The sequence below is a fragment of the Oncorhynchus gorbuscha genome, linkage group LG25 (genome assembly GCF_021184085.1).
Source record: "Oncorhynchus gorbuscha isolate QuinsamMale2020 ecotype Even-year linkage group LG25, OgorEven_v1.0, whole genome shotgun sequence".
Lineage (NCBI taxonomy): Eukaryota > Metazoa > Chordata > Actinopteri > Salmoniformes > Salmonidae > Oncorhynchus > Oncorhynchus gorbuscha.
Genome location: NC_060197.1, coordinates 24481595 through 24509237, shown reverse-complemented (window position 1 = coordinate 24509237; position 27643 = coordinate 24481595). Strand labels below are relative to the sequence as shown.

At 41.8% G+C, this 27643-nt stretch overlaps 2 protein-coding genes across 6 annotated transcripts in view; one reads left to right on the top strand and one right to left on the bottom strand.

Moving 5' to 3' along the window:
* The first annotated feature begins 214 nt into the window (after positions 1-214).
* On the top strand, positions 215-8789 carry LOC124014481 (NACHT, LRR and PYD domains-containing protein 1 homolog). 2 transcript variants are annotated; one of them, XM_046329544.1, is made up of 9 exons: positions 215-267; positions 462-544; positions 6192-6229; positions 6372-6436; positions 6572-6792; positions 6910-7169; positions 7545-7670; positions 7811-7943; positions 8229-8789. In XM_046329544.1, exons 2-9 carry the CDS (start codon positions 523-525, stop codon positions 8405-8407), a joined length of 1044 nt encoding a protein of 347 aa, XP_046185500.1. In that variant the 5' UTR covers positions 215-267; positions 462-522; the 3' UTR covers positions 8408-8789. The 2 variants fall into 2 exon arrangements, with proteins under 2 accessions (XP_046185500.1, XP_046185499.1); XM_046329543.1 differs by lacking the exon at positions 215-267 and having other exon boundaries at positions 277-544.
* A 4103-nt stretch (positions 8790-12892) lies between these two features.
* LOC124014009 (E3 ubiquitin/ISG15 ligase TRIM25-like) overlaps positions 12893-27643 on the bottom strand; it is a 34027-nt gene continuing 19276 nt past the window's right edge. For 3 of the 4 annotated variants that reach the window (XM_046328640.1, XM_046328639.1, XM_046328638.1), the window contains exons 8-9: positions 25967-26112; positions 16040-16978 (exon numbers count right to left, since the gene is read on the bottom strand). In XM_046328640.1, coding sequence (XP_046184596.1) covers positions 16794-16978; positions 25967-26112 — 331 coding nt within the window. In that variant the 3' untranslated portion in view covers positions 16040-16793. Of the gene's footprint in view, positions 13132-16039; positions 16979-25966; positions 26113-27643 lie in introns of those variants that run through there. The other variant, XM_046328641.1, reaches the window with a different exon arrangement.

Below are 27643 nucleotides of genomic sequence, written 5' to 3'. Positions count from 1 at the left end.
ATTCTGAAGTCTTAATATATCCACAGTGCGGTGTAGCTTTCTTGGGGGTCAAATTAGATCATTATTGTCTTTTGTTGAATTGATATAACATTCCAACCATATGTAGCATTATCTAGTCCAAATGACACGATTCCACTATTTGTATTGATTTGCATTAGTTTCATTTCGGAACTTTTATCTTGAAGGCCAACCGTTGATTCCACTACTGTGGCTAATCGCTATTGTGGCTCAATTCACATCGGTAGGACGTTCCAGCCTTCTCACTAGGTACGTACTTTCTCACATCCGGGAAAGAATCTTCTATTTTTCATTCTCTTCATTTTCTGAGAGAGGGTTATTTGTTATTGTATATGCATTTAGTGGATGTTACAGGGAGAAAATAACACCGGTTGAGATATGTCAAAATAAGGCTGCATTTGGAGAAAGTAAACTAGCACTCGACGTCCTGTTGTGAATTACAGTTGAACCAGACAGAAGCAGGCAGCCGACGTCATTATCCATTTGAACTGTATCGGACCGAAAATGGCCACGTTAAAACAACAAGGTGAGTGTTATGCCGAAACCCTTCTGTGAGGTAGGCCTACTCTTGTTATTTCATTGTAGGGCGACTGTATGTGCATTAAAAAAGTGTGCGCATAAATAAATACACCAGGCACAGACAGAAGAGCCTTGCTTTCTTCCTATGTTCCTGCCTTGAAGGGAGTTTTTGTAGCCAAGTAACTTGCTTCCGCACTAGCATTGCTTGCTCTTTGGAGTTTTAGATGTGTAGCCTATCTGTAAAGCACTTTATGCCAACTGCTGATGTAAAAAGGGCTTTTATAAAGTACATTTGATGTACTATGTAAAGAACTGAGTACAAACATGAATTTCCACAAAGGTGGTTGACTTCCCAGAAGTGTGTCTAAAGCTATGTGAAGATAAATCAAATCACAGTTTATTGGTCACATATACATGTTTAAATTAAGAAATAAATGTTTAGATGAGCAATGTCAGGAGTCCGGAGTGTGTGTGTGTGTGTGTGTGTGTGTGTGTGTGTGTGTGTGTGTGTGTGTGTGTGTGTGTGTGTGTGTGTGTGTGTGTGTGTGTGTGTGTGTGTGTGTAATGATATATATATATGCGTATATAAGTGCGTTCTTATAATATATATATGTATATATGTGTGTTGAACACCCCTTCAAATTAGTGGATTCAGCTATTTCAGCCACACCCATTGCTGACAGATGTATAAAATCAAGCACACAGCAATACAATCTCCATAGACAAACATTGGCAGTAGAATGGCTTTTCTGAAGAGCTCGGTGACTTTCAACTTTGCACTGTCATTAGGATGCCACCTTTCCAACAAGTCAGTTTGTCAAATGTCTGCCTTGCTAGAGCTGCCCCGTTCAACTGTAAGTGATGTTACTGTGAAGTGGAAACTGTTATGTGTAAGGCTTGGATGCCACCTGCTGGTATGGTGCTTAACCGTTCGGTTATAGACCGGATACCATTGTTCTATGTGCGGGATATGGAAGTTGATACACTCTGGCGAATGCACTGTTGGCTTCTTCAATAAAACTACATGAAACATGGTGTCGGAAGTGGTCTAAACTAAATAACATATTTCAACCAGGCAGGTGCGACACGAAAGTCAGAAGTAGCGATATACAAAATGCCTTACCTTTGATCTTCTTCTGTTGGCACGCCAAAAGGTCCCAGTTACATCACAAATGGTCCTTTTGTTCGATAATGTCCTTTATATCCATAGAAATGCAGTTTAGCTGGTGCGCTTCAGTCAATAATCCACCCAGTTTCCCTCCATCAAAATGCATACACAATGAATCCCAAACGTTACTAAATAAACTTTTCCAAACAAGTAAAACAGCATTTATAATCCAACCTTAGGTACCCTAATACGTAAATAAACGATACAATTTAAGACGGAGAATCGTTGTCGTCTTTACCGGAGAAAAATACCAAAGAACGCACTCTGATTCACACGCTTGGAAACACTACAGCAAAAATGGGAGCCACCTAGAAAAACTACAATTTCTGGTCATTTTTCCAAAAACCAGCCTGAAACTCTTTCTAAAGACTGTTGACATTAGTGGAAGCCATAGGAACTGCAATCTGGGAAGATTTAGCATTATAATAAAAGTGATAGCAATTGAAAATAGTGATAGGCTGACATTTCTTTTGTTGTTTGGGGGGGGGGGGGGGGTCCTCGGGGTTTTGCCTGCCATATCAGTTCTGTTATACTCACATTATTTTAACAGTTTTAGAAACTTTTGTGTTTTCTATCCAAATATACCAATTATATGCATATCCTAGCTTCTGGGCCTCAGTTTACTTTGGCCACGTTTTTCATCCGGATGTGAAAATACTCCCCCCCTACCCAAGAGAGGTTAACCAAAGAACAGCTGCTGAGCGCATATTATGACGTTTTCAACGTTCTAGTGGAGTCTGTGCCAGGAGATGTCACAATTTGCACCCCACTCTGGTACTGCTTGCCGTGTGGTAGCAGAGAAAAGTCTGATTAGGGTGGCTGGAGTCTTTGACAATTTTTAGGGCCTTTGACACCACCTGGTATAGAGGCCCTGGATGGCAGGAAGCTTGACTCCAGTGATGTACTGGGTCGTACGCACTACCCTTTGTAGTGCCTTGTAGTTGGAGGCCGAGCAGTTGTCATACCAGGCAGTGATGCAACCCGTCAGGATGCTCTCAATGGTGCAGCTGTAGAACCTTTTGAGGATCTGAGGATACAGATTATTGGAGGACCAAAAAAAAGCAGATACCGATTAAAAATCGGCCAATTTTCTTTTTCTTTCTAATAATGACAATTACAACAATACTGAATGAACACTTATTTTAACTTAATATAATACATCAATAAAATCAATTTAGCCTAAAATAAATAATGAAACATGTTCAATTTGGTTTAAATAATGCAAAAACAAAGTGTTGGAGAAGAAAGTAAAAGTGCAATATGTGCCATGTAAAAAAAGTTCATTGCTCAGAACATGAGAACATATGAAAGCTGGTGGTTCCTTTTAACATGCGTCTTCAATATTCCCAGGTAAGCCGTTTTAGGTTGACATCGCAGTGCTAGCTGTGCCACCAGAGATTCTGGGTTTGAGCCCAGGCTCTGTCGCAGCCGGCCGCGATTGGGAGACGCACAATTGGCACAACGTCGTCCAGGTTAGGGAGGGTTTGGCCAGCAGGGATATCCTTGTCTCATCGGGCACTAGTGACTCCTGTGGCGGGCCAGGAGCAGTGCACGCTGACCAGGTCACCAGGTGTACGGTGATTCCTCCAACACATTGGTGCGGCTGGCTTCCGGGTTGGATGTGCATTGTGTTAAGAAGCAGTGCAGCTAGGTTGGGTTGTGTTTCAGAGGACACATGGCTCTCGACCTTCACCTCTACCGAGTCCGTACGGGAGTTACAGTGATGAGACAAGACTGTAATTACTACCAATTGGATACCACGAAATTGGGGAGAAAAAAGGGGGTAAAATAATAATTTAAATAAGTTTTAGGTTGTAGTTATTATAGGACTCTCTCTCTATACCATTTGTATTTCATATACCTTTGACTATTGGATGTTCCTATAGGCACTTTAGTATTGCCAGTGTAACAGTATAGCTTCCATCCCTTTCCTCGCCCCTACCTGGGCTCAAACGAGGAACACATCGACAACAGTCACCCTCGAAGCATCGTTACCCATCCCTCCACAAAAACCACGTCCCTTGCAAGGGGAACAACTACTTCAAGGTCTCAGAGCGAGTGGCGTCACCGCACCCCGGTAACTAGCTAGCCATTTCTCATCGGTTACACCAGCCTAATCTTGGGAGTTGATAGGCTTGAAGTCATAAACAGCTCAATGCTTGAAGCACAGCGCAGAGCTGCTGGCAAACGCACAAAAGTGCTGTTTGAATGAATGCTTACGAGCCTGTTGCTGCCTACCACCACTCAGACTGCTCTATCAAATCATAGACTTAATTATAACATAATAACACACAAATACGAGTCTTACGTCATTAATATGGTCAAATCCGGAAACTATAATTTCGAAAACAAAACGTGGGTAACCGGCTGAAAAGTCCCACCGGCACACTTTACTACATGATTCCATATGTGTTATTTCATAGTTTTGATGTCTTCACTATTATTCTACGATGTAGAAAATAGTAAAAATAAACAAAAACCCTGGAATAACTAGGTGTCCAAACTTTTGACTAGTACTGTATTTAGTGCAATACATAGGATAGAATGGTATATGTACAGCAATAGTTAAATAGGATAGGCCTTGACTAGAATACATTATATACATATAAAGTGGGTTAAAAGGTATGTAAACATTATTAAAATGACCAGTGTTACATGACTGTGTACAGTGCTTTCGGAAAGTATTCAGACCACATGATATTTTCCACAATTTGTTACATTACATGCTTATACTAAAATGGATAAACTTGTTTTTTCCCACCTCAATCTACACACAAACTGATATCACATTTACATAAGTATTCAGACCCTTTACTCAGTACTTTGTTGAAGCACCTTTTGCAGCGATTACAGCCTCAAACCTTCTTGGGTATAACACTACTAGCTTGGCACACCTGTATTTGGTGAGTTTCTCCCATTCTTGTCTGCAGATCCTCTCAAGCTCTGTCAGGCTGGATGGGGAGCGTCGCTGCACAGCTATTTTCAGGTCTCTACAGAGATGATCGGGTTCAAGTCCAGGCTCCGGCTGGGCCACTCAAGGACTTTCAGAGTCCTCATGCAATTGTCTTGGCTGTGTGCTTAGGGTCGTTGTCCTGTTGAAAGGTAAACCTTTGCCCCAGTCTGAGGTCCTGAGCGCTCTGGAGCAGGTTTTCCATCAAGGATTTCTCTGTACTTTTCTCTGTTAATCTTTCCCTCGATTCTGACTAGTCTACCAGTCCCTGCCACTGAAAAACATCCCCACAGCATGATGCTGCCACCACCATGCTTCACTGTAGGGATGGTGCCAGGTTTTCTCCAGATGTGACGTTTTGCGTTCACACCAAAGAGTTCAATCTTGGGTTCATCAAGACCAGAGAATCTTGTTTCTCATGGTCAGAGTCCTTTAGGTGCCTTTTGGCAGACTCCAGGCGGGCTGTCATGTGCCTTTTACTGAGGAGTGGCTTCCGTCTGGCCATTCTACCATAAAGGCCTGATTGATGGAGTGCTGCAAAGATGGTTGTCCTTCTGGAAGGTACTTGGTCACCTCCCTGACCAAGGCCCTTCTCCCCTGATTTCTCAGTTTGGCTGTGTGGCCAGTTCTAAGAAGTGTCTTGGTGTTTCCAAACTTCTTCTATTTAAGGATAATGGAGGCCACTGTATTCTTGGGGACCTTCAATGCTGCAGAAACGTTTAGGTACACTTCCCCCCCAGATCTGTGTCTCGATACAATCCTATCACAGATGTGGGACCTTTTATATAGACTGGTGTGTGCCTTTCCAAATAATGTCAAATCATTTGAATTTACTACAGGTGGACTCCCAAGTTGTAGAAACTGGATGTACCTGAGCTCAATTTCGAGTCTCACAGCAAAGGGTCTGAATACATATGTAAATAAGGTATTTGTTGATTTTGTATACATTTACTAACATTTTAAAGACCTGTTTTTGCTTTGTCATTACGGGGTATCGTGTGGAGATTGATTAGAATAAGGCTGTAACGTAACAAAATGTGGAAAAAGTCAAGGGGTCTGAATACTTTCCAAACGCACTGTATATAGGGCAACAGCCTCTAAGGTGCAAGGTTGAGTAACCGGGTGGTAGCTGGCTAGTGACAGTAACTAAAGTTCAGGGCAGGGCGCTGTACTGGGTGAAGGCCGGCTAGTGTTGACTATGTGCAAGTCTAATGGCTTTGAGATAGTTGTTTTATCAGCTTAAGATGGCAGTCCCCCCCCCATTTCAGCTTTGATGCACCTGTACTGACCACCCCGCTACCATCCAGAAAGCGAGAACAGGCCATGGCTCGGGTGGCTGAGGTCCTTGATGAAAATAAAGCTAATCAAATGATAATGTACTTAAAGTATCTGGATGGTCGATTTTTTTGTTTGTTGGTTTATTCATTAATTATGGATGGGTTCATTACTAAAATCGCTCTCTTACTTGATAGATACATGCATATTCTGGTTATTTAATTAATTGACTTATTTATTTATTATGTGACTTGTCTTCAGATACTCTGATGGAATGCTTGAGTTGCAGCCATCTTAAGGTGAGAGGACAAAATGTTGATATTATTAAGAATCTTACTTATTCTACACAAGGCTCATAACTGCTGTTACAATCATTTTCAAATATTTTTGAAATATTAATCTGAAGGTTTTACCATATTTGGTTGACTCAATCCTAAACAGACCGCAGAAATTTGGATTGCGCTTGAGCCGTTAGTGTCTACAGAAAATGAGATTTCAATCTACAGGTAAACACCTTGGACTTAATTTTGCCTCTACCTCAATAATTAGCACCTGTCACAAACAAATCCTGATCAACAGAGGATTTAGTAATTCAGTTTATTTAATATTTTGGTTACCTAATTTGCATTCCCTTCTTCCAGACTTGAATCTATCGCAGGATGCTATGAGTGCACAATATCAGGGCTGCGCTGGGTATGTGAGAGCAAAGTCACACTTCTGTACCACTTCAGCTCTTGGGATCCTCACAGGGCATTGCTACAAAGCATGGGGTACAGGCAAGCAGGCCCCCTACTGGACATCAAAATCATTGAAGGAAAACTGAAAGAAGTGCATCTGCCACATTTTGCCTGTTTTGGTGCACGTATGGATATCAGCTTTACTGAACAAGACATTTTTCTATTTACCTGGGAATTCTCAATACATATTAAAATAAATGTTTTAATCAAACTGATAATCTTCTGGTTTCTGTCCATTTTAGGGGTTGGAGATTGTTATGATCCCTCTATAAAGCAGAAAGTGAGAGTTCTTCATGTAGAAGGCAGTGGTGTGTCCATAGAACAAGTGGATAAGGTCACCCGCTTCCATGTCAAGATTCTCCATCCATCTTTCTCTCTGAGAGGTGTTATCCTGCAGGCATTAGGGTGTTCCGTGCACTGTGACTTGCAGATCTACCGAGCCAGGACAGCACACCTCACGCTACATGCTTATCTGATGCCATGTGATCCTGCACTAACACAGGTTATAAAGGCTAACTCTGTTCCTCTTCCTCATTGTTACTTCCATATACAGTATTTATTCAACCAGGATGGTCCCCAGCAACAATTTCCATTGACTTAAAAAAAAAAATCAAAATACTCCAGATCAGACAAACGTAAAACAATCAGACACCCTGATCAAAGCGTTAGCCAAGACGTGTTGGTGTATTTTAATGACAGCCCACACATTTTAAAGGTTTATCAACTTTCAAACCCACACATGTGCCTGGACTTCGATTTTTTTTTGACACTTAGCACGCATGTTAGTTTTTTTCTTGTGAAACAATGTTGAGAACAAATGGTAATTGGAAGTATACACTGCAATAGACAGTGATGGATATGTTTGCTTGTTCTACAGGCAGTGGAGAAACAGGAGAAGTGTCATGGATCCACAAGGATCCTAAAACCAAGACCAGAGAAGTCCCAATGGTTGACTAGTGATTTCTACCTCACAACATCCTGTCCTTCTGATGTTAACCCTCGTGTACGGTTTGGACTTGTATAGAACATTAAATGAAATCCAAAACATTGCACATTCCCAGAAAACCCCCCCCACGAATGACTAATTTCAAGAAACTAATGTTCCATGTCTGTTAGTCTAACACTATCTATCTATTGTCTCAGAGATTGGAGCTCGCATATGTTGACCCACCAAACTTCTTTGAGGTGTTTATAAGAGACGCAGTTTTAGACTTCAGTCTGAACCTAAGCTGTAAAAGTCGTAAACAAACCATATGGAACCACGAAATACGAGCAGGTCAGAAAAGATCCATTGGCTTAGTAACCATAAATGTCAAATATAGTTTAAAGCCGGGATTCCTCAGGCGAGTTGCATGCTGCACGACAGACAATTCGCCTTTTAAAAAGGCATATTCCTTTACATTCACGTTAAACACTGCTGATATCAGCTCAATCGTAAACTATATTAAAAAGTCAACTGTAATGCACTTGCCAATACTGCGCCTTTGATTGAATCCCGTCCTAGAAATGTGTTTAAGGGTCATAAGTAAAGGCAAACTAATTGTATCAGTTTCCTTTATAGCTGAATACAGGGATTCCATCTTGACCTCAGACCAGCACTTTGTGGACCTCCACCAGACAGCCCTGATTGACAGAGTGAGCAAAGTCGGTCCCATCTTGGACAGACTCCTGAAGAGTGGAGTCATCACTGCTGATGGCTACAGTGACGTGATAGCTGAAAGAAATAACCAAAGAAGATGAGGGCGCTCTTTGATGGGCCCTTAAAAGGGTGTGGCCCCGAATGCAAAGATCGGTTCTTAGAGATCCTGACAGAGCTGGAGCCATACCTAATCAATCACCTGAAGCTGGAATGATGAGCTAGGTTGGTGAAAGGGGGGCATTTGAAGTTTATTTTTTGAGCATGAATGATGTCAGTTACACTTTGTTTTATTTCTTTATAAAAGGTGCATAGTATAATTATTTTATATCACTCCTTTTATTTCTACATGTACAGTTGGAAGTCGGAAGTTTACATAAACAAGTTTTAATGACTCCAACATAAGTCTTTCAACCACTCTACAAATTTCTTGCCAAAACTATAGGACATCTACTTTGTGCATGGCACGGGTAATTTGTCCAACAATTGTTTACAGACAGATTATTTCACTTATAATTCACTGTATCACAATTCCAGTGGGTCAGAAGTTGGCATACACTAAATTGACTGTGCATTTAAACAGCTTGGAAAGTTCCCGAAAATGATGTCATGGCTTTAGAAGCTCCTGATAGGCTAATTGATATCATTAGAGTCAATTGGAGGTGTACCCATGAATGTATTTCAAGGCCTACCTTCAAACTCAGTGCCTCTTTGCTTGACATCATTGGAAAATCAAAAGAAATCAGCCTTGGGATAAATTGGTTCATCCTTGGGATAAATTTCCAAGCACCTGAAGGTACCACGTTCATCTGTACAAAAAATAGTAGGCAAGTATAAACACCATGGGACCACGCAGCCGTCATACTGCTAAGGAAGGAGATGCGTTCTGTCTCCTAGAGATGAACGTACTTTGGTGCGAAAAGTACAAATCAATCCCAGAACAACAGCAAAGGACCTTGTGAAGATGCTGGAGGAAACAGGTCCAAAAGTATCTATATCCACAGTAAAACGAGTCCTATATCGACATAACCTGAAAGGCCACTCAGCAAGGAAGAGGCCACTGCTCCAAAACCGCCATAAAAAAGTCAGACTACGGTTTGCAACTGCACATGGGGACAAAGATCGTACTTTTTGGAGAAATGTCCTCTGGTCTGATGAAACAAAAATAGAACTGTTTTGCCATAATGACTATCCTTATGTTTGGAGGAAAAAGGGGGAGACTTGCAAGCCGAAGAACACCATCCCAACCGTGAAGCACGGGGGTGGCAGCATCATGTTGTGGGGCTGCTTTTCTGCAGGAGGGACTGGTGCACTTCACAAAATAGATTGCATCATGAGGAACGAAAATTAGGTGGAAATTGAAGCAACATCTCAAAACATCAGTCAGGAAGTTAAAGCTTGGTCTCAAATGGATCTTCCAAATGGACAATGACCCATACTTCCAAAGTTGTGGCAAAATGTCTTAAGGACAACAAAGTCAAGCTATTGGAGTGGCCTTCACAACACCATGACTTCAATCCTATTGAAGATTTGTGGGCAGAACTGAAAAGGTGTGTGCAAGCAAGGAGGCCTACAAACCTGACTCAGTTACACCAGCTCTGTCAGGGGGAATGGACCAAAATTCACCCAACCAATTGTGGGAAGCTACCCGAAACATTTGACCCAAGTTAAACAATTAAAAAGGCTATGCTACCAAATACTAATTGAGTGTATGTAAACTTTTGACCCACTGGGAATGTGATAAAATAAATAAAAGCTGAAATAAATCTACTATTATTCTGACATTTCACATTCTTAAAAAAAGTGGTGATCCTAACTGACCTAAGACAGGGAATCTTTACTCAGATTAAATGTCAGGAATTGTATTTGGCTAAAGTGTATGTAAACTTCTGACTTCAACTGTAATGGGGGGGGGGTCCTCCATCAAATGTTTTGGGCATCTAAAGCACATTTCCTGCATTTCTGTTATTGTAGATACATTCCAGTTATATTTAAACACTTCTAATAATAATCATGAATAATGATGTATGAGAAAGTCAAAATGCACAAATATCATACCCTTGCAAAAATGCGAACCTCCCCTGTTGTTGTAATGGTGAGGTTAGCCTGGTCTTGGGGGTGATATGTGTGTGTCGTAACTTTCTCACTCATTATTATCCGTAATCATAGTATCATCCACATTAATCTAGAAGTGTTTAGAAACATTCTATTCTTATTTACAATAAAGGTGACTTAAATGACACAATACATTATTTACCATTAATTTGTACTGGGCACAAAATAATCTGAGAAACAACTAAAACAGACAGCAATTGCATCCAACAAATGTGTAGATTCACCAGCTTGATGTACTCATTGTGTGCTATGAATGTGGGACCAAATACTTAACTTGTGAATTTGTCCCAATACCTTTGCTCCACTAAAATGGGGGACTATGTACAAAAAAATGCTGTAATTTCTAAACAATTCACCCAATATGGATGAAAATATCCTAAAATTAAAGCTGACAGTCTGCACTTTAAGTTCATAGTAATTGTTTGATTTAAACTCGCATACAGAGAGTATTTATGTACTTTTCACAGACCGTCATGGGGCTGCAGAAAGGTTGCTAGATCAAATCCCAGAGCTGACAAGGAAAAAAATTGTCATTCTGCCCCTGAACAAGGCAGTTAACCCACTGTTCCTAGGCTGTCATTGTAAATAAGAATTTGTTATTATTAACTGACTTGCCTAGTTAAATAAAGGTTACATAAAAAAAAAACTAATAATTAATACTATGGAATTGTTTCTAGTCACCACCAGATGGCAGTATATCGCCACAATCTCATGAAAGAAATAGTATTAAAATCGATTTTATTGGTCAAAACATTTCGCAGATGTTATTGCGGGTGTAGTGAAATGCTTATTCATCACTACCTTAAAAGGTTCTACTCAGTACATTGTTTCACTAATTTACATGTGTTAAGTCAGTACTGACGATTTTGTAATTTGAGTAGTGATGAGCACAGGGGGGAATAGTGACATTTGCGCGATCGGTTTTCTATCACTCATTTACACATCACGTCAAAGATATGTCACCGTGTGGGACTGGATCAATTAACCTTGTCAGAGTGAGCGCCCTGATTCTATTTTATGAGCTGGGCAGGTCTCCCACTCAAAAGTACGAGATGGGGAGGGGGTAGGTTGACCTCAGGTCTCCCCACTGGAAGACCGATGGAGGAGAGGGGGAATCTATCAAACAGCGCACATCTAACTGTGTACAGTACTAATGCAATTAGTAAAATTAGTCACACTACCAAATAAACCACAATTCATTCATAAGTGTGAATATAGTTTCAGTATTATTGTTGCATTTTTTTCTGGTTTGTGCAAAATCATTAAAAATACTATTAAACCAATCTGCACACCACCAAGGTGAATTGGTTTAGTCTTGACTCTTGGTTGACATTGTTGGGGGATGGGTAATGTATCGATACTCGAGTGCCAAACCAACACACATGTTTTTGTATGTTTTAAATGTTATGATTATTTTTGTGTTTCTGAATAAAAATTACAGTTAGTGTAGAATGGTGCTTTTTTTTGTTGTTGGGGGGGGGCTGAAGGGGGGGGGGGGGTCGCCCAGGGAGCCATACAAGCTAGAACCGCCATTGGTTGAGCAGAGTTTTGGAACATGTCTTCTGGTGAATAGACATTTCCTATTTGCATTACAACACAATTTCTTAATGGCTTGTTTTTATTTGAGGCATTTGGGAATCTACTACTTAACAGCTATGAAAAAGCATCTTGCATTTGACTGGCAGCTATAGTGTGGCCGGTCGGGAGAGCTGTGAGAAACGGCCACCAGAAAGGCAGGAGCACGGCTACCGCTTGATAAAGCGGAATATAGCAGGCGTCCTGTGAATGAGTCGATTGGCAAAAAAAAAGCAAATGGTCGAGGGACAGCTATTGGGGAACTGTGGAGGGGATCTTGAAGGGTTCAGGTTTCACAAGATTGTGATCATGAAAAAGGAAACCGACATATTTACATCACTATCATGCACACGCACCCTCACACATAAGGATGGCTCTGTTGCGGAAAGACATATGTTTGACATGTTTGTCTTGATGCTGCTGTATTGTTTGTCCTTCATGTTCTAATACTTTACCCATTACTTGTTTTTTGTAATAAATAATTATAAAATAACATATCTTTTTTTAAAGCCCTGGAGGTTGTTACTGAGAAAAAGTCTCAATGTAGAACTGGCACCAGCGCAGGGTGCAGCATTGTATTACTAATGCCCTGGACAATAGAAAGTACTGCGCCGCCTTGTTCATAGATTTTTCTAAAGCTTTTGACACTGCAGACCATGCAATACTTTCAGGTAAGCTGTCGTTAATAGGACTGGGATCAGATGCTGTTAATAGGACTGGGATAAGGTTTCCCTGTTAGTAAGCATTTATCCTTTGCCAAGATAACCCATCCACCTGACAGCTGTGGCATACCAAGAAGCTGATTAAACAGCATGATCATTACACAGGTGCACCTTGTGCTGGGGACAACAAAAGGAAACTAAAATGTGCAGTTTTGTCATACAACACAATGCAACAGATGTCTCAAGTTGAGGGAGCGTGCAATTGGCATGCTGACTGCAGGAATGTCCACCAGAGCTGTTGGCAAATAATGAATTGAATGTTAATTTCTCTACCATAAGCCTTCTCCAACATCATTTTAGGGAATTTGGAATTCCAATGTCCAAATGGCCCCATATCCACAGACCATGTGTAACCTCGCCAGCCCAGGACCTCCACATCTGGCTTTTTCACCTGCGGGATTGTCACCATTGGTGGTCTGAAAAAGCCAATGAAATGTAATAACAGCACATTGCATTTATTTATCTTTATAACATTCATGCAGAATTGATTGGCTGGATAGAACGACAAACTAATTTGCTCAAAATCACCCGTATGAAAATCCCTGAAAAATATACTATTTTGTCAAATGATATTTACAAACATTCACTGTCAACTTTTGTAACAATGTGAAGAAAAAACAGATCCCATGCAAGACACAAAAAACATGATGTACCACCATGTTATTTGCAGAACTTATTTGCAAATAGATAGCCATACAAAATATGTCTGAAATAGCACACATTATCGATTGCTACAGTCATTAGAAGTAGACCTGCAAATGTTTCTCCGAACTGCAAGTCATGAAACATGGGTCGTATTCATTAGTATGCACCATTTCAAAACTTTTTGCAACGGGAAAGGAGAACAAGGGCTTCTTATTGGACAAGTCCTGGTCCATCCTTCCCAGTTATCTTGTTTGGTGCCTAATGAATAGGACTGTGGGTGTGCAAATGATTACAAACATATACTGCATTATATTGTGCATTATTAAACAGATTGATAAACATTATCTCAACTTATTTGACAAATTGCGAACAGCTTTTGAAGAACACACCCACGCTTTACACATCTACCCGTCTGTCAAGTCTCCTTTGTTTTCTTTCTACAATCCATCTTCTGTATAAATTCACATATGTCAGAATTCAGTCAAGACATGCACTCACGTGTCTAGTTACACAAACACCTAAATGCTAGCCTGGTCCCAGATCTGTTTTTGCCATCTTGCTAACCCCTATGGTTATAAATATTGGATTCAAGGATACCTACATGTACTAAATTAGTTGTGAACTATTGTGGCTTGAAATTCATATCTGCAGGTAAGTGCAATACCTTTTAATTATTTATATAATATTAATTATCCAGTGCACTCAAATAATAAACACAGTATAACAATGCACCATGCGTTCAACCAGAGAATACAAAATAAAATGTAGCTTTCACTGTTTTCGGAAAGTATTCAGACCCCTTGACTTTTTCCACATTTTGTTACATTACAGCCATATTATAAAATGTATTAAATTATATATTTTTAATACAATTGTATTAAACTAAAAATAGGACTACTTTATTTACATAAGTATTCAGACCCTTTGCTATTAGACTCGCAATGGAGCTCAGGTCCATCCTGTTTCCATTGATCATCCTTGAGATGTTTCTACGACTTGATTGGAGTCCACCTAAATTCAATTGATTGGACATGATTTGGAAAGCCACACACCTGTCAATATAAGGTGCCACAGTTGACAGTGCAGTGCATGTCAGCAAAAACCAAACCATGAGGTCGAAGGAATTGGAACACAGTGGCCTTCATCATTCTTAAATGGAAGACGTTTGTAACCACCAAGACTCTTCCAAGAGCTGGCCGCCTGGCCAAACTGAGCAATCGGGGGAGAAGGGCCTTGGTCAGGGAGATGACCAAGAACCCGATGGTCACTGACAGAGTTCGAGCGTTCCTCTGTGGAGATCGGAGAACCTTCCAGAAGGACAACCATCTCTGCACCACTCCACCAATCAGGCCTTTATGGGAGAGTGGCCAGACGGAAGCCACTCCTCAGTAAAACGCACATGACAGCCCGCTTGGAGTTTGCCAAAAGACAAAAGACTCTCAGACCCTGAGGGTCATGGTGGTGGCGGCATCATGCTGTGGGGATGTTTTTCCATCGGCAGGGACTGGAAGATTAGTCAGGATCGAAGGAAAGATGAACGGAGCAGAGTAGAGAGAGATCCCTGATGAAAATCTGCTCCAGAGCGCTCAGGACCTCAGACTGGGGCGAAGGTTAACCTTCCAACAGGACAACGACCCTAAGCACACAGCCAAGACAACGCAGGAGTGGCTTCGGGACAAGTCTCAATGTGCTTGAGTGGCCCAGCAAGAGCTCGGACTTGAACCCGATCAAACATCTATAGAGACACGCTCCCCATCCAACATGACAGAAGAGCTTGAAAGGCCTTGCAGAGACAATTGGGAAAAACTCCCCAAATACAGGTGTGCCAAGCTTGTAACGTAATACCCAAGCAGACTCGAGGCTGTAATCGCTGCCATAGGTGCTTCAACAAAGTACCGAGTTATGGGTCTGAATACGTAGTATAGTAAATGTGATTTCAGTTTTTTTTTATACATTTGCTAAAATGTCTAAACTTTTTTTTGCTTTATAATTATGGGGTAGTTTGTGTAAATTGATTTTTGGGGAGAAAAAAAAAATTTCATACATTACAGCCTTATTCTAAAATGTAACAAAAATATGGAAAAAGTTGAGGGGTCTCTGAATCCTTACCCGAATGCACTATATACTAGACCAGGTCCTGTATTCATAAAGCGTCTCGAGTAGGATTTCAGATCTAGGAACAGGTTCCCCCTGTCAATATTAACTTATTCATTATGATCTAAAAAGGCAAAACTCCTACACTGAGGTGTTTTATGACTATGGCCCCAGATCTGGGTCTAAAAACCATTTTAAATTATTTCAAATACTGTACTTGATTGAGTTTGCCTAGTTTAATGAAAGCAATGGAGTATATCTAAAACTGCAAACCCCACCCATCTGGCATCTGCCCATTAGGAACAAGTGCTTTGGTCAAAAAATAAAACAGTTTGAGGTTAGAATTAGAAACCCAGTGTTTAGCTATAACAGTATAATCTTGAACTACGAAAATATAGTCTTCATCCCAAATGGCACCCTACTGCCTAAATCAGGGCTATTCAACTGGTGGCCTGTGGGCCTGCAGGCCAAAATGACAAGCACTATGGTTTCTAGCACCTATGTGACATTTGGATTCTTCTTTCTTTATATGAGTTTGGCTCTAGCATTTGAACGGTTTAAGGGAACAAATACTTTTTGACCCCATTTCTGAAAGCTAAGCACAAGTACATGCCTTCCGTTTCCCTCTCTGATGCCCATGAGGACTTGCTAGAGGAAGTGTGACAAAAGAAACACACCAAATGACTGAGGGAAATAAATTCAAAGCATACTTCCTTCAGACTGGAATTTGGCATTACCGGACTTGACATGTGTGTTATTTTTTGAGATACTTCATTTTCAGAATTTAAAATGACCTAATTACTTTTAAGAAGCTTTAAATGGTGAGCGAACATTGCGCCTTTTCCTTTTCAATTATTGCATTTTTGGGTTGCACCTCTAACCACATTGGTTGAGCGACATCCACTTCTTTCCTAATTCATTTTAGCAACAATTTAAGAAAAGTACTTTACTGGTGTGTGCTTTTATTTTTTAAACAGTTCTTCCTTAAACTAAACGCATGTGGATAATGTCTGCCCCCCCTGCAATTAACCTTTTTTACATCTGTAAGAATATAGTTGAATAGCCCTGGCCTAAATAGTGTACAACATTTGACCAAAGCCAGGTCAAAAGTAGTGCACTATATATGAAATATGGTTCCATGCACCCATAAACATCTCCCCTTTGAAACATTGATGTAGAATGTATAATATTTGAAAGGTTTCCCAAAATGGTTGGGAAAATCCTAAATTCAAAGCAAAATTTTTACATGGTCAAATATTGATGTCAATGGGAGGCTATGAGAGACAGTTTGACTTAAATGGAAGAATTGGATTTGACAATTCACCCCATAGTCATTTAATCAGTTCGAATAAATCTCCTCTTCATCTTCCTCACCGTAGAGTTCGTCTGCTGACTCGTGGTCGTGTATACCCTCCTCTTCCTCGCTCATCTCCTCCTCTTGTTCATCTCCATCACTGCCATCCTCCTCGTCGTCATCTTCATCCTCCTCTCCTCCGGTGTCCGGCTCTTCCCTGACTGAAGGACCTGGTAGAAGACAAAACCTTTAAAACTAGAATCTGCATTTGGTGAAGCAGAGCCACTGTTCACCCTCAATGCCTTTTGTGTATATTTTGTTGATGAAATGGAAGAGCAGCGTCCGGCAGCGTTGTTAATTACATTTCGCAATACATATTCTGCTGTTCAATCGCAACATTTGTTGTTGTTTCAAGTAACTTCTTTGTTGTAATATCCCAAACGGATTTGGCAGTTTCACCAAATACAGATTCTAGTTTAAGAGAACAATACTTTGTCGATTTGTCGTCACTGGGAAACAAATGTATGAGTATGTGTGTGAGTGTGTTGCACAGTATACTGGTATCACAGTACGAAAATGTCATGATACCAACATTTTCAAATAGCTTAGTAGTTTCATATGATAACACCAACTTTTTCAGCCCTACTAATCTAAAGAACCCGCTGGCGCCCGTTATAAAATGTTTATAAAGTCCGCTGTTTAGTTACATTTTTGACGGGCGGGGATGGAGACCATGATCAGTCTTCTGTTGTTACATTTGTACATTGGAGCAGCATGCAAAGCAATGCAAAATTGATACATTGTATATAATTTCATCCCTGGTATAACCAAGAGCAGTCAAGCAGCAGTGCCAGAGAGGAAACACAGCAAAGGAAAGTGCTTGCTCTAGCTCAAACAACAAAAAAAATAGCCTTTCTTCTTCCAGCACGATTTTTATATTATTTCACAAACCATGTCAAGGCCATTTTAAACTAATCCCAGAGGGCTAATTATTGATTCGATAACAAACAATGTTGTTCAGTCATGTTACCTAGCTAACTAAAAACATATTTGGGGAATCTATTTGATTTTTTAAATACAATGCAGTCTGGTATTAGAACGGTAGCCCCTACCTGCAAAAGCAGGGTGTCTGCGGAAAGCTGTGTATCTTGGCTATTGAGCGGTGCCTTCAAATCTTTTGTGTGACTTACTACCATATAGGGGGCAAATTAATTTTTAAGGGCAGGCTCAGCTGATGACCTCATTTCAAGATGGCTGATATCTACATTCCGGGTAGATTAGTGAAGCATAAACAAAATAAACACAGAATACGTTGATACACACCGAAAGCCGGGACTCCACAGATCATGGGGATATGTTATTTGTCTGCCTGTGACCTACCGTTTTTGATCACCAGCCCCGAGAGTCAAAATGTATATATTTTACACAACGTTTTCCCCAAACAGCTTACAAGTTAAGCTTACATTTTGTCTGTGTTTGAGCTATAACTACATAGGGGGTATCTAGCCTATTGCCAATGTTATCTGATGTATGACTTAATAGCAACATTGAATGTCACCGAGTGACTATATCAAAAATATGATGTTGCCTGCTTACGCGCTGTAGGCATCCATTACAAGGGATTGGCTACAATGGCACCATGACAGTCCATTAACCAATGATATGCAGTTTACCTGGGTGGGACAAAGCAAGACCTAGAACCTTTTATGCGTAATGCGAACTATTGCTACCTGGTTTAGAGACGCGACGCACTGAGCACATTACATTACATTGTAAACAGATCTCATCGCTTCAGCATAAAAGATGGCTTTTCAAGGAGAAAAAAAAGGGGAAACTAAGAATAACGAACAGGAACCTAAAAAGGCAGCATCTATGAATAAGTATACCGAAATAGAAGCTATTGAATAGAACGGGAGCGATTTGGACATCGAGGATTTCGACTCGGCCGACGAAGATTGCTTTCTAGAAGGATTGGATCCACTTTTAGATCTGTAAGTAAATGATTTATGACTTTATATAAACTCAGTAGAAAAAGAAACGTCCTCTCAACTGCATTAATTTAATGCAAACTTAACATGTGTAAATATTTGCATGAACATAACAAGATTCAACAACTGAGACAAACTGAACAAGTTCAACAGACATGTGACTAACAGAAATGGAATAATGTGTCGCTGAACAAGGGGGGGGTCAAAATCAAAAGTAACAGTCAGTATCTGATGTGGCCACCAGCTGCATTAACTACTGAAAGACATCTCCTCCTCATGGACTGCACCAGATTTGCCTGTTCTTGCCGTGAGATGTTACACCACTCTTCCACCAAGGTACCTGCAAGTTCCCAAACATTTCTGGTGGGAATGGCCCTAGCCCTCACCCTCCGAGCCAACCGGTCCCAGACGTGCTCAATGGGATTGAGATCCGGGCTCTTCGCTGGCCATGGCAGAACACTGACATTCCTGTCTTGCAGGAAATCACACATAGAATGAGCAGTATGGCTGGTGGCATTGTCATGCTGAAGGGTCATGTCAGGATGAGCCTGCAGGAAGTGTACCACATGAGGGAGGAGGACGTCTTCCCTGTAATGCACAACGTTGAGATTGCATGCAATGACAACAAGCTCGGTCCAATGACGTTGTGATACACCGCCCCAGACCATGACGGACCAAAATTGATCTCGCTCCAGAGTACAGGTCTCGGTGTAACGCTCATTCCTTCGACGATAAACGCGAATCCACGATAAACGTGAATCCGACCATCACCCCATGTGATACAAAACCGCGACTCATCAGTGAAGAGCACTTTTTGCCAGTCCTGTCTGGTCCAGCGATGGTGGGTTTGTGCCCATAGGCGACGTTGTTGCCGGGGATGTCTGGTGAGGACCTGCCTTACAACAGGCCTACAAGCCCTCAGTCCAGCCTCTCTCAGCCTATTGTGGACAGTCTGAGCACTGATGGAGGGATTGTGCGTTCCTGGTGTAACTCAGGCAGTTGTTGTTGCCATCCTGTACTTGTCCCACAGGTGTGATGTTTGGATGTACCGATTCTGTGCAGGTGTTGTTACACGTGGTCTGCCACTGGGAGGACGATCAGCTGTCCGTCCTGTCTCGCTGTCTTAGGCGTCTCACAGTACGGACATTGCAATTTATTGCCCTGGCCACATCTGCAGTCCTTATGCCTCCTTGCAGCATGCCTAAGGCACGTTCACACAAATGAGCAGGGACCCTGGGCATCTTTCTTTTGGTGTTTTTCAAGAGTCAGTAGAAAGGCCTCTTTAGTGTCCTAAGTTATCATAACTGTGACCTTAATTGCCTACCGTCTGTAAGCTGTTAGTCTTAACAAACATTCCACAGGTGCATGTTCATTAATTGTTCATGGCTCATTGAACAAGAATGGGGAAACTGTGTTTAAACCCTTTACAATGAACATCTGTGAAGTTATTTGGATTTTACGAATTATCTTCGAAAGACAGGGTCCTGAAAAGGGGACATTTCTTTTTTTGCTGAGTTTAGTTTATGTACTATATGTATTTCGTTTTTTACAAGTTGCTTTTTGTACTTTAGTTTATATAGGCCTATGTAACAAGTAAAGTTATATAATTCCAAAATAGTTATTGTCTGTGTTTAATATTTGCTGTTTTAAGTTACATCCTTGTAACTTTGGAGAGTCCACTAAACGCTCAAATCAAACTTTGTCACATGTGCCGAATACAACATGTGTAGACCTTACCGTGAAATGCTTACAAACAAGCCCTTAACTCTTTCCTGAACTGCACTGTTGGTTAAAAAAAATATTTACCAATAAAACTACAGTAAAAAAATGTATCAATACAATAACAATAATGAGGCAATATACAGGGGGTACTGTATATTAGGTTAGTCGGGGTTAAGCCTATACTATTAGGTTAGTCGAGGTACTTTTTACATTTGTAGGTAGGGGTGAAGTGACTATGCACTGATAATAAGCAACGAATAGCAGCAGTGTAAAAAACAAATGGGGGGGGGGTCAATGTAAATAATCCGGTGACCATTTGATTAATTGTTCAGCAGTGTTATGGCTTGGGGGTAGAAGCTGTTAAGGAGTTCTTTGGTCCTAGACTTGGCGCTCCGGTACTGCAAGCCATGCGGGAGTAGAGAAAACAGTCTGTAACTTGGGTGACTGGAGACTGACAATTTTAAGTGGCTTTCCTCTGACACTGCCTAGTATAAAGGTCCTGGATGGCAGGAAGCTTGGCCCGAGTGATGTACTAGGCCGTAGAGCCTTACGGTCAGATGCTGAGCTGTTTCATTTACATTACATTACATTTAAGTCATTTAGCAGACGCTCTTATCCAGAGCGACTTACAAATTGGTGCATTCACCTTATGACATGTTTCAATACCAGGCAGTGATGCAACTGGTCAGGATGCTCTTGACGGTGCAGCTGTAGAAACTTTTGAGGATCTGGGGACCCATGCCAAATGATGGGAAAAAGGTTTTGTCGTACCCTCTTCACGACTGTCTTGGTATGTTTGGACCGTGATAGTTTGTTGGTGATGTGGACACCAAGGAAGTTGAAACTCTCAAGCCGCTCCACTACCGCCATGCCGATGTTAATGAGGGCCTGTTCGGCCCGCCTTTTCCTGTAGTCCACGATCAGCTCCTTTGTCTTGCTCACATTGAGGGAGAAGTTGTTGTCTCTGATCTCTTCCCTAAATGCTGTCTCATCGTTGTTTGTAATCAGGCCTACCGCTGTTGTGTCGTCAGCAAACTTAATGATGGTGTTGGAGTTGTGTTTGTCCACGCAGTCGTGGGTGAACAGGGAGTACAGGAGGGACTAGGCACAAACCCGAGGGGCCCCAATGTTGAGGATCAGTGTAGCAGACGTGTTGTTGCCTACCCTTACCACCTGGGGCGGCCCATCAGGAAGTCCAAGATCTAGTTGCAGAGGGAGGTGTTTAGTCCCAGGGTCCTTAGTGATGAGCTTTGTGGGCACTATGGTGTTGAACGCAGAGCTGTAGTCAATGAACAGAAATCTCACGTAGGAGTTCCTTTGGTCTAGGTGGGAAAGGGCAGTATGGAGTGAGATTGTGTCATCTGTGGATCTGTTGGGGGTGGTATGCAAATTGGAGTGGTTCTAGGGTATGTGGGAGAATGCTGTTGATGTGAGCCATGACCAGCCTTTCAAAGCACTTCATAGCTACCGACGGGAGTGCTACAGGGCGGTAATCATTTAGGCAGGTTACCTTAGCTTCCGTGGGCACAGGGACTATGGTGGTCTGCTTGAAACATGTAGGTTTTACAGACTCGGTCAGTGAGAGGTTGAAAATGTCAATGAAGACACTTGCCAGTTGGTCCGGGCATACTTTGAGTACACGTCCTGGTAATCCGTCTGGCCCCGCAGCTTTGTGAATGTTGACCTGTTTAAGGACTTGCTCACATCGGCTACCGAGAGTGTTATCACAAAGTCATCCAGAACAACCGGTGCACTCATGCATGCTTCAGTGTTGCTTGCCTCGAAGCGAGCATAAAAGGCATGTTGCTTGTCTGATAGGCCCGCGTCATTGGGAAGCTCGTGGCTGGGGTTTCCCTTTGTAGTCTGTAATAGTTTTCAAGCCCTGCGACTTCCGACGAGTGTCAGAGCCAATGTAGTAGGATTCAATCTTAATCCTGTATTGATGCTTTGCTTGTTTGATGGTTTGTCTGAGGGCACAGCGGGATTGCTTCTAAGCAAGGAAGCTTGGCCCGAGTGATGTTCGCCTACCTCCTCATGCCTTTTGCACACATTGTATATAGACTCCCCTTTTTTTCTCTGTGTTATTGACTTGTTAATTGTTTACTCCATGTGTAACTCTGTGTTGTCTGTTCACACTGCTATGCTTTATCTTGGCCAGGTCGCAATTGCAAATGAGAACCTGTTCTCAACTAGCCTACCTGGTTAAATAAAGGTGAAATAAAAAAAATAAAAAAATAAAAAAGCATCCGGATTAGTGTCCCGCTCCTTGAAAACTGCAGCTCTAGCCTTTAGCTCGATGCGGATGTTTGCCTGTAATCCATGGCTTCTGGTTGGGATATGTACGTACGGTCACTGTGGGGATGTTGTCGAATCACTTATTGATGAAGCCAATGACTGAGGTGGTATACTCCTCAATGCCATTTGATGAATCCCGGAACATATTCCAGTCTGAACAGTCCAGTAGCGTAGCATCCGCGTCATCTGACCACTTCCGTATTGAGCGAGTCACTGATACTTCCTGCTTTAGTTTTTGCTTGTAAGCAGGAATCAGGAGGATAAAATTATGGTCAGATTTGCCAAATGGAGGGCAGAGGAAAGCTTTGCATGCATCTCTGTGTGTAGAGTAAAGGTGGGCTAGAGTTTTTTTAATATCCTCTGTTTGCATGTGAAACGCAGGTAGAAATGAGGTAAAACGGATTTAAGTTTCTCTGCATTAAAGTCCCCCGCCACTAGGAGCACTGCTTTTGGATGAGCATTTTCTTATTTGCTTCTGACCTTATACAGATGGTCGAGTGCACTCTTCGTGCCAGCATCGGTTTCTGCTGGTAAATAGACAGCTACAAATAATATAGATAAACTCTCGTGGTAGATAGTGTGGTCTACAGCTTATCATAAATACCTTGAGACTTCAATATTAGACATCACGCACCAGCTGTTATTGACAAATAGACACACATCCCGCCCCTCGTCTTACCAGAGGTAGCTTCTCTGTCCTGCTGGTGCATGGAAAATCCTGCCAGCTCTATATTATACATGTCAGCGTTCAGCCATGACTCGGTGAAACATAAGATATTACAGTTAATGTCCCATTGGTAGTATAATCTTGATCGTTGGTCATCCATTTTATTTTCCTATGACTGCACGTTGGCCAATAAAACAGATGGTAGTGGGAGTTTACTCATTCGCCTACGAATTCTCAGAAGGCAGCCCATCCTCTGCCCCCTTTTTCTCAGTCTTTTCTTCATGCAAATGACGGGGATTTGTGCCCATTCCCGAAGAAGCACTATATCCTTCCCGTTGGACTCGTTAAAGAAAAAGGGGGTGTATGTTTGTGGTTCTCACCTCTGCCTACAAAGTGTTACTGTTTGCATTGTGTGTGTGCTTCACACCTATGCAAGTCACTGTACAGATACAGTTTAGGCTTGGTGTTTTTACTTGATAGTAATGTCGTTTTGTAAATTTAGTCAACTGTAATTCTGTGTGTCTTACAACAATATATCCCTAGATTTTATTCATCAGGATATGGATGCAGAGGATTTGGATGATGACGTTTGAGAGCCACCCCTCCCCAGCAAGCTCTTTGTGCTAGCCGATTCAGTCCTCTGCCTACACGTGGAACTTTTTCATCTATGAAGGCAAGGCGATCACACCCACTAGAAAGGGCCTTAGTTATGACTGTTAGGCAGCTGATGGACTTCTTATTTGGCAGTGGGTAACAAGCTCTTTGTGCACAATTTTATACTAGACATCTTGAAAAAGCAAGTAGGGGCTTGTAGCATCCGTGGGGAAACCGATTCTAAGGTAAACGACATGACAAACGAAGCGGAGAGGGGGTCCATACATTGGATCAGGACTAACAAGCTGCTTCTTGTGAAATGGAGGAACACTAGAGAAGTAACTATGCTCACCACACAGCATAAGGCATTAAAAAAACAACCATGTCTCGAAGAGGGTGAAAAATGCCAAAGAGCATGGGTGAGAAAGAATGTCCCCATTGCTGTTTCTGTGAAGGACTATAGTCCACCATGGGGGGTGGCAAACTAGCTGATGCTCTGATAGGCTACTACCAGGCTACTACCAGGTCCTCCACAAGACTGGAAAGTGGTACACTACTTTTTTTAAACCACTTTGTGGACATGGCGACAGTAAATGCCTTCATTCTCCACAAGCAGATTGCCAAAGTAAATGGTCAAAGCCCTCTCTCCCTGTTCGCCTTCCAAGAGAAGCTGGTGTTGGAAATGGCTGAATTTGGGGCCCAAAGCAACCTCACAACCATCACAAAGACACGCAAGGTGGGTGACATGATTCAACACACATGCCAAAAGACAAAAGGAAGAACTGCAAACATTGCAAAAAACATTGCTCAGGAAGGAAAGGGGTCTTCAAAGGTAGGATTCATATAGGCCTAACTATATATAAAAAAATCTATCACTTTCTGGTGTTCCTTACATTCTGTTTGGTGCCTAACATTTTTAAAGTTGGGAGTAGTGTGTGTGTGTTTTGTGGAAGAGAGAGTGGTGTGTGTGTTAATGAGAGAGGGAGACAGTGTGTGAGTGAGGGAAGGTGCGTCTGTGTCCATTCCTCCAGCCAAATCACAGGTAGGGCTTTGCAAATATGAGCAAATTAGCCATTCAAATGCAGTATTCTATTATATACAGTGAACAGTGTGAATGAATATGTGTAGGCCTCCCGAGTGGTGCAGCAGTCTTAGGCATTGCATCACAGTGCTGGCGGCGTCACTACAGAGCCGGGTTTGATACCTGGCTGTGTCGCAGCCGGCCGCGATCGGGAGACCAATGAGGCGGCGCACAACTGGCTCAGCGTTGTCCGAGTTAGGGGAGGGTTTGGCCAGCGGGACATCATTGTCCCAGTGCGCTCTAGAGACTCCTGTGGCAGGCCGGGTGCATGTACACTGACACAATCACCAGGTGTACGGAGTTCCCTCCAACAGATTGGTGCAGCGAGCAGTGTGTCAAGATGCAGTGCGGTTTGGCAGGTCACGTTTCTGAGGACGCATGGCTCTCGACCTTCGACGGACTACCAAATGGATATAACAAAATTGGGGAAAAGGTACAATAAAAAATCCATATATGTTGCATTGAGTGAAAGTGTGAAAATCAGTGACAGGTTTTGTGTGTAGCACATGTGCATAACGTTCAGAAGACAGTAACAAGTGTCCGGGGGACGGGGCGACCAGTACCCTAGGACACTGAATTGTTCCCCCGTGGTATTGAGATAATACTTGGCCTGGTATCATGACAACACTAGTGCATGAATCACAAATTCAGAATCGATTCAAATGATTCTAAACTTCCAACACCCTGGTTCCTTTATCGCACACACACACGCACGCACGCACGCACGCACACACACACACACATTTCTTTCCACTCACTCACTCACTCACTCACTCACTCACTCACTCACTCACTCACTCACTCACTCACTCACTCACTCACTCACTCACTCACTCACTCACTCACTCACTCACTCACATCTGTTACTCACAGATATCGTCGATGAATTGAGAGATGCAGGAGCGTACATTAGTGAGGAAGTCATCCTGCTTAACCTCCAGGGCCTCGGCCAGGCCTTCAGTGTCCACACCAACATACTCTGGGTAGAAGAGGGGCTTCTTCAACTGCCTGCAGAAACTGGAACACAAGCATTACAAATTGCACGTCACTCATAGACAGGATGAGAGACGCACTGCAAATGGCATTTCACCCATAGACAAGAGACACACAATACATATAATATTACACCCCACACAGACAGACATTTCAGGTATACAGTGCCTTCAGAGAGTATTTATACTACTCGACCTAGTCCATCTTTAGTTGTGTTACAGCCTGAATATAAAGTTGATTAAATACATTTCTCACCCATCTACACACAAAACCCAATAATGACGAAGTGAAAACCTGTTTCTAGAAAATGTATTGAAAATGAAATACAGAAATATGTCATTTACATAAGTATTAACACCCCTGAGTCAATACTTTGTAAAGCACCTTTGGCAGCGATTACAGATGAGAGTCTTTAAGGGTAAGCCTAAGAGCTTTCCACATCTGGATTGTGTAACATTTGCCCATTATTATTTTCAAAATTATTCAAGCTCTGTCAAATTGGTTGTTGATCATTGCTAGACAACCATTTTCAGGTCTTGCTATAGATTTTCAATTAGATTTAAGTCATGGTCTTTGTGGTTGAATCTGTGTTTGAAATTCAGTGATCGACCTTACAGATACAGTGCCCTCCGTAATTATTGGGACAGAAACAACATTTTTGTTGTTTTGGCTCTGTACTGCAGCACATCACTTTCAGGTTAAAGTGCAGAATCTCAGCTTTAATTTCAGGGTATTTTCATCCATCTCGGGTGAACCGTTTAGAAATTACAGCACTTTGTGTACATCGGGACTATTTTTTGGGACCAAAACTACAGGTACAAATTCACTTGTGTATTGAAGTAGTCAAAACTTCAGTATTTGGTCCCATATTCCTAGCACCCAATGATATCAAGCTTGTGACTCTACTTGCTTGTGACTCTACTCTACATCAAACTTGTTGGCTGTATTCAAATACAAAGTGCTGGAGTACAGAGCCAAAACAACTTAAAATGTGTCAGTCACTGTTAAAAAAATTAAGGAGGACACTAATTGTATGTGTGGGGTACAGAGATGAAGTAGACATTCAAAAATCATGTTAAACAATAGTATTGCACACAGAGTAGTCCATACAACTTACAGTGAGTTCGGAAAGTATTCAGACCCCTTGACTTTTTCCACTTTGTTACAGCCTTATTCTAAAATTGATTCAATTGTTTTTTCCCCCTCAATTGACACACAATACCCCATAATGACTAAGCAAACACAGGTTATTAGTATTTTTGCAAATGCATAAAACTAAACTGAAATTTCACATAAGTATTCAGACCCTTTACTCAGTACTTTGTTGAAGCAGTTTTGGCAGCGATTACAGCCTCAAAGTTTTGCTACAAGCGTGGCACACCTGTATTTGGAGAGTTTCTCCCATTCTTCTCTGTAGATCCTCTCGAGCTCCATCAGGTTGGATGGGGAGTGTCACTGCACTGCTATTTTCAGGTCTCTCCAGAGATGTTTGATTGGGTTCAAGTCCGGGCTCTGGCTAGGCCACTCAATTAAATTCAGAGACTTGTCCCAAAGC

What these genes read in the sequence shown, in the direction of transcription:
- LOC124014481 (XM_046329544.1), top strand. Translation starts at nt 523, where the DNA reads ATGGCCACGTTAAAACAACAAG. An exon ending in AATGAGATTTCAATCTACAG is followed by an intron (nt 6,437 to 6,571) that starts GTAAACACCTTG and finishes CCCTTCTTCCAG; the next exon opens with ACTTGAATCTATCGCAGGAT. An exon ending in CTTCTGATGTTAACCCTCGT is followed by an intron (nt 7,671 to 7,810) that starts GTACGGTTTGGA and finishes CTATTGTCTCAG; the next exon opens with AGATTGGAGCTCGCATATGT.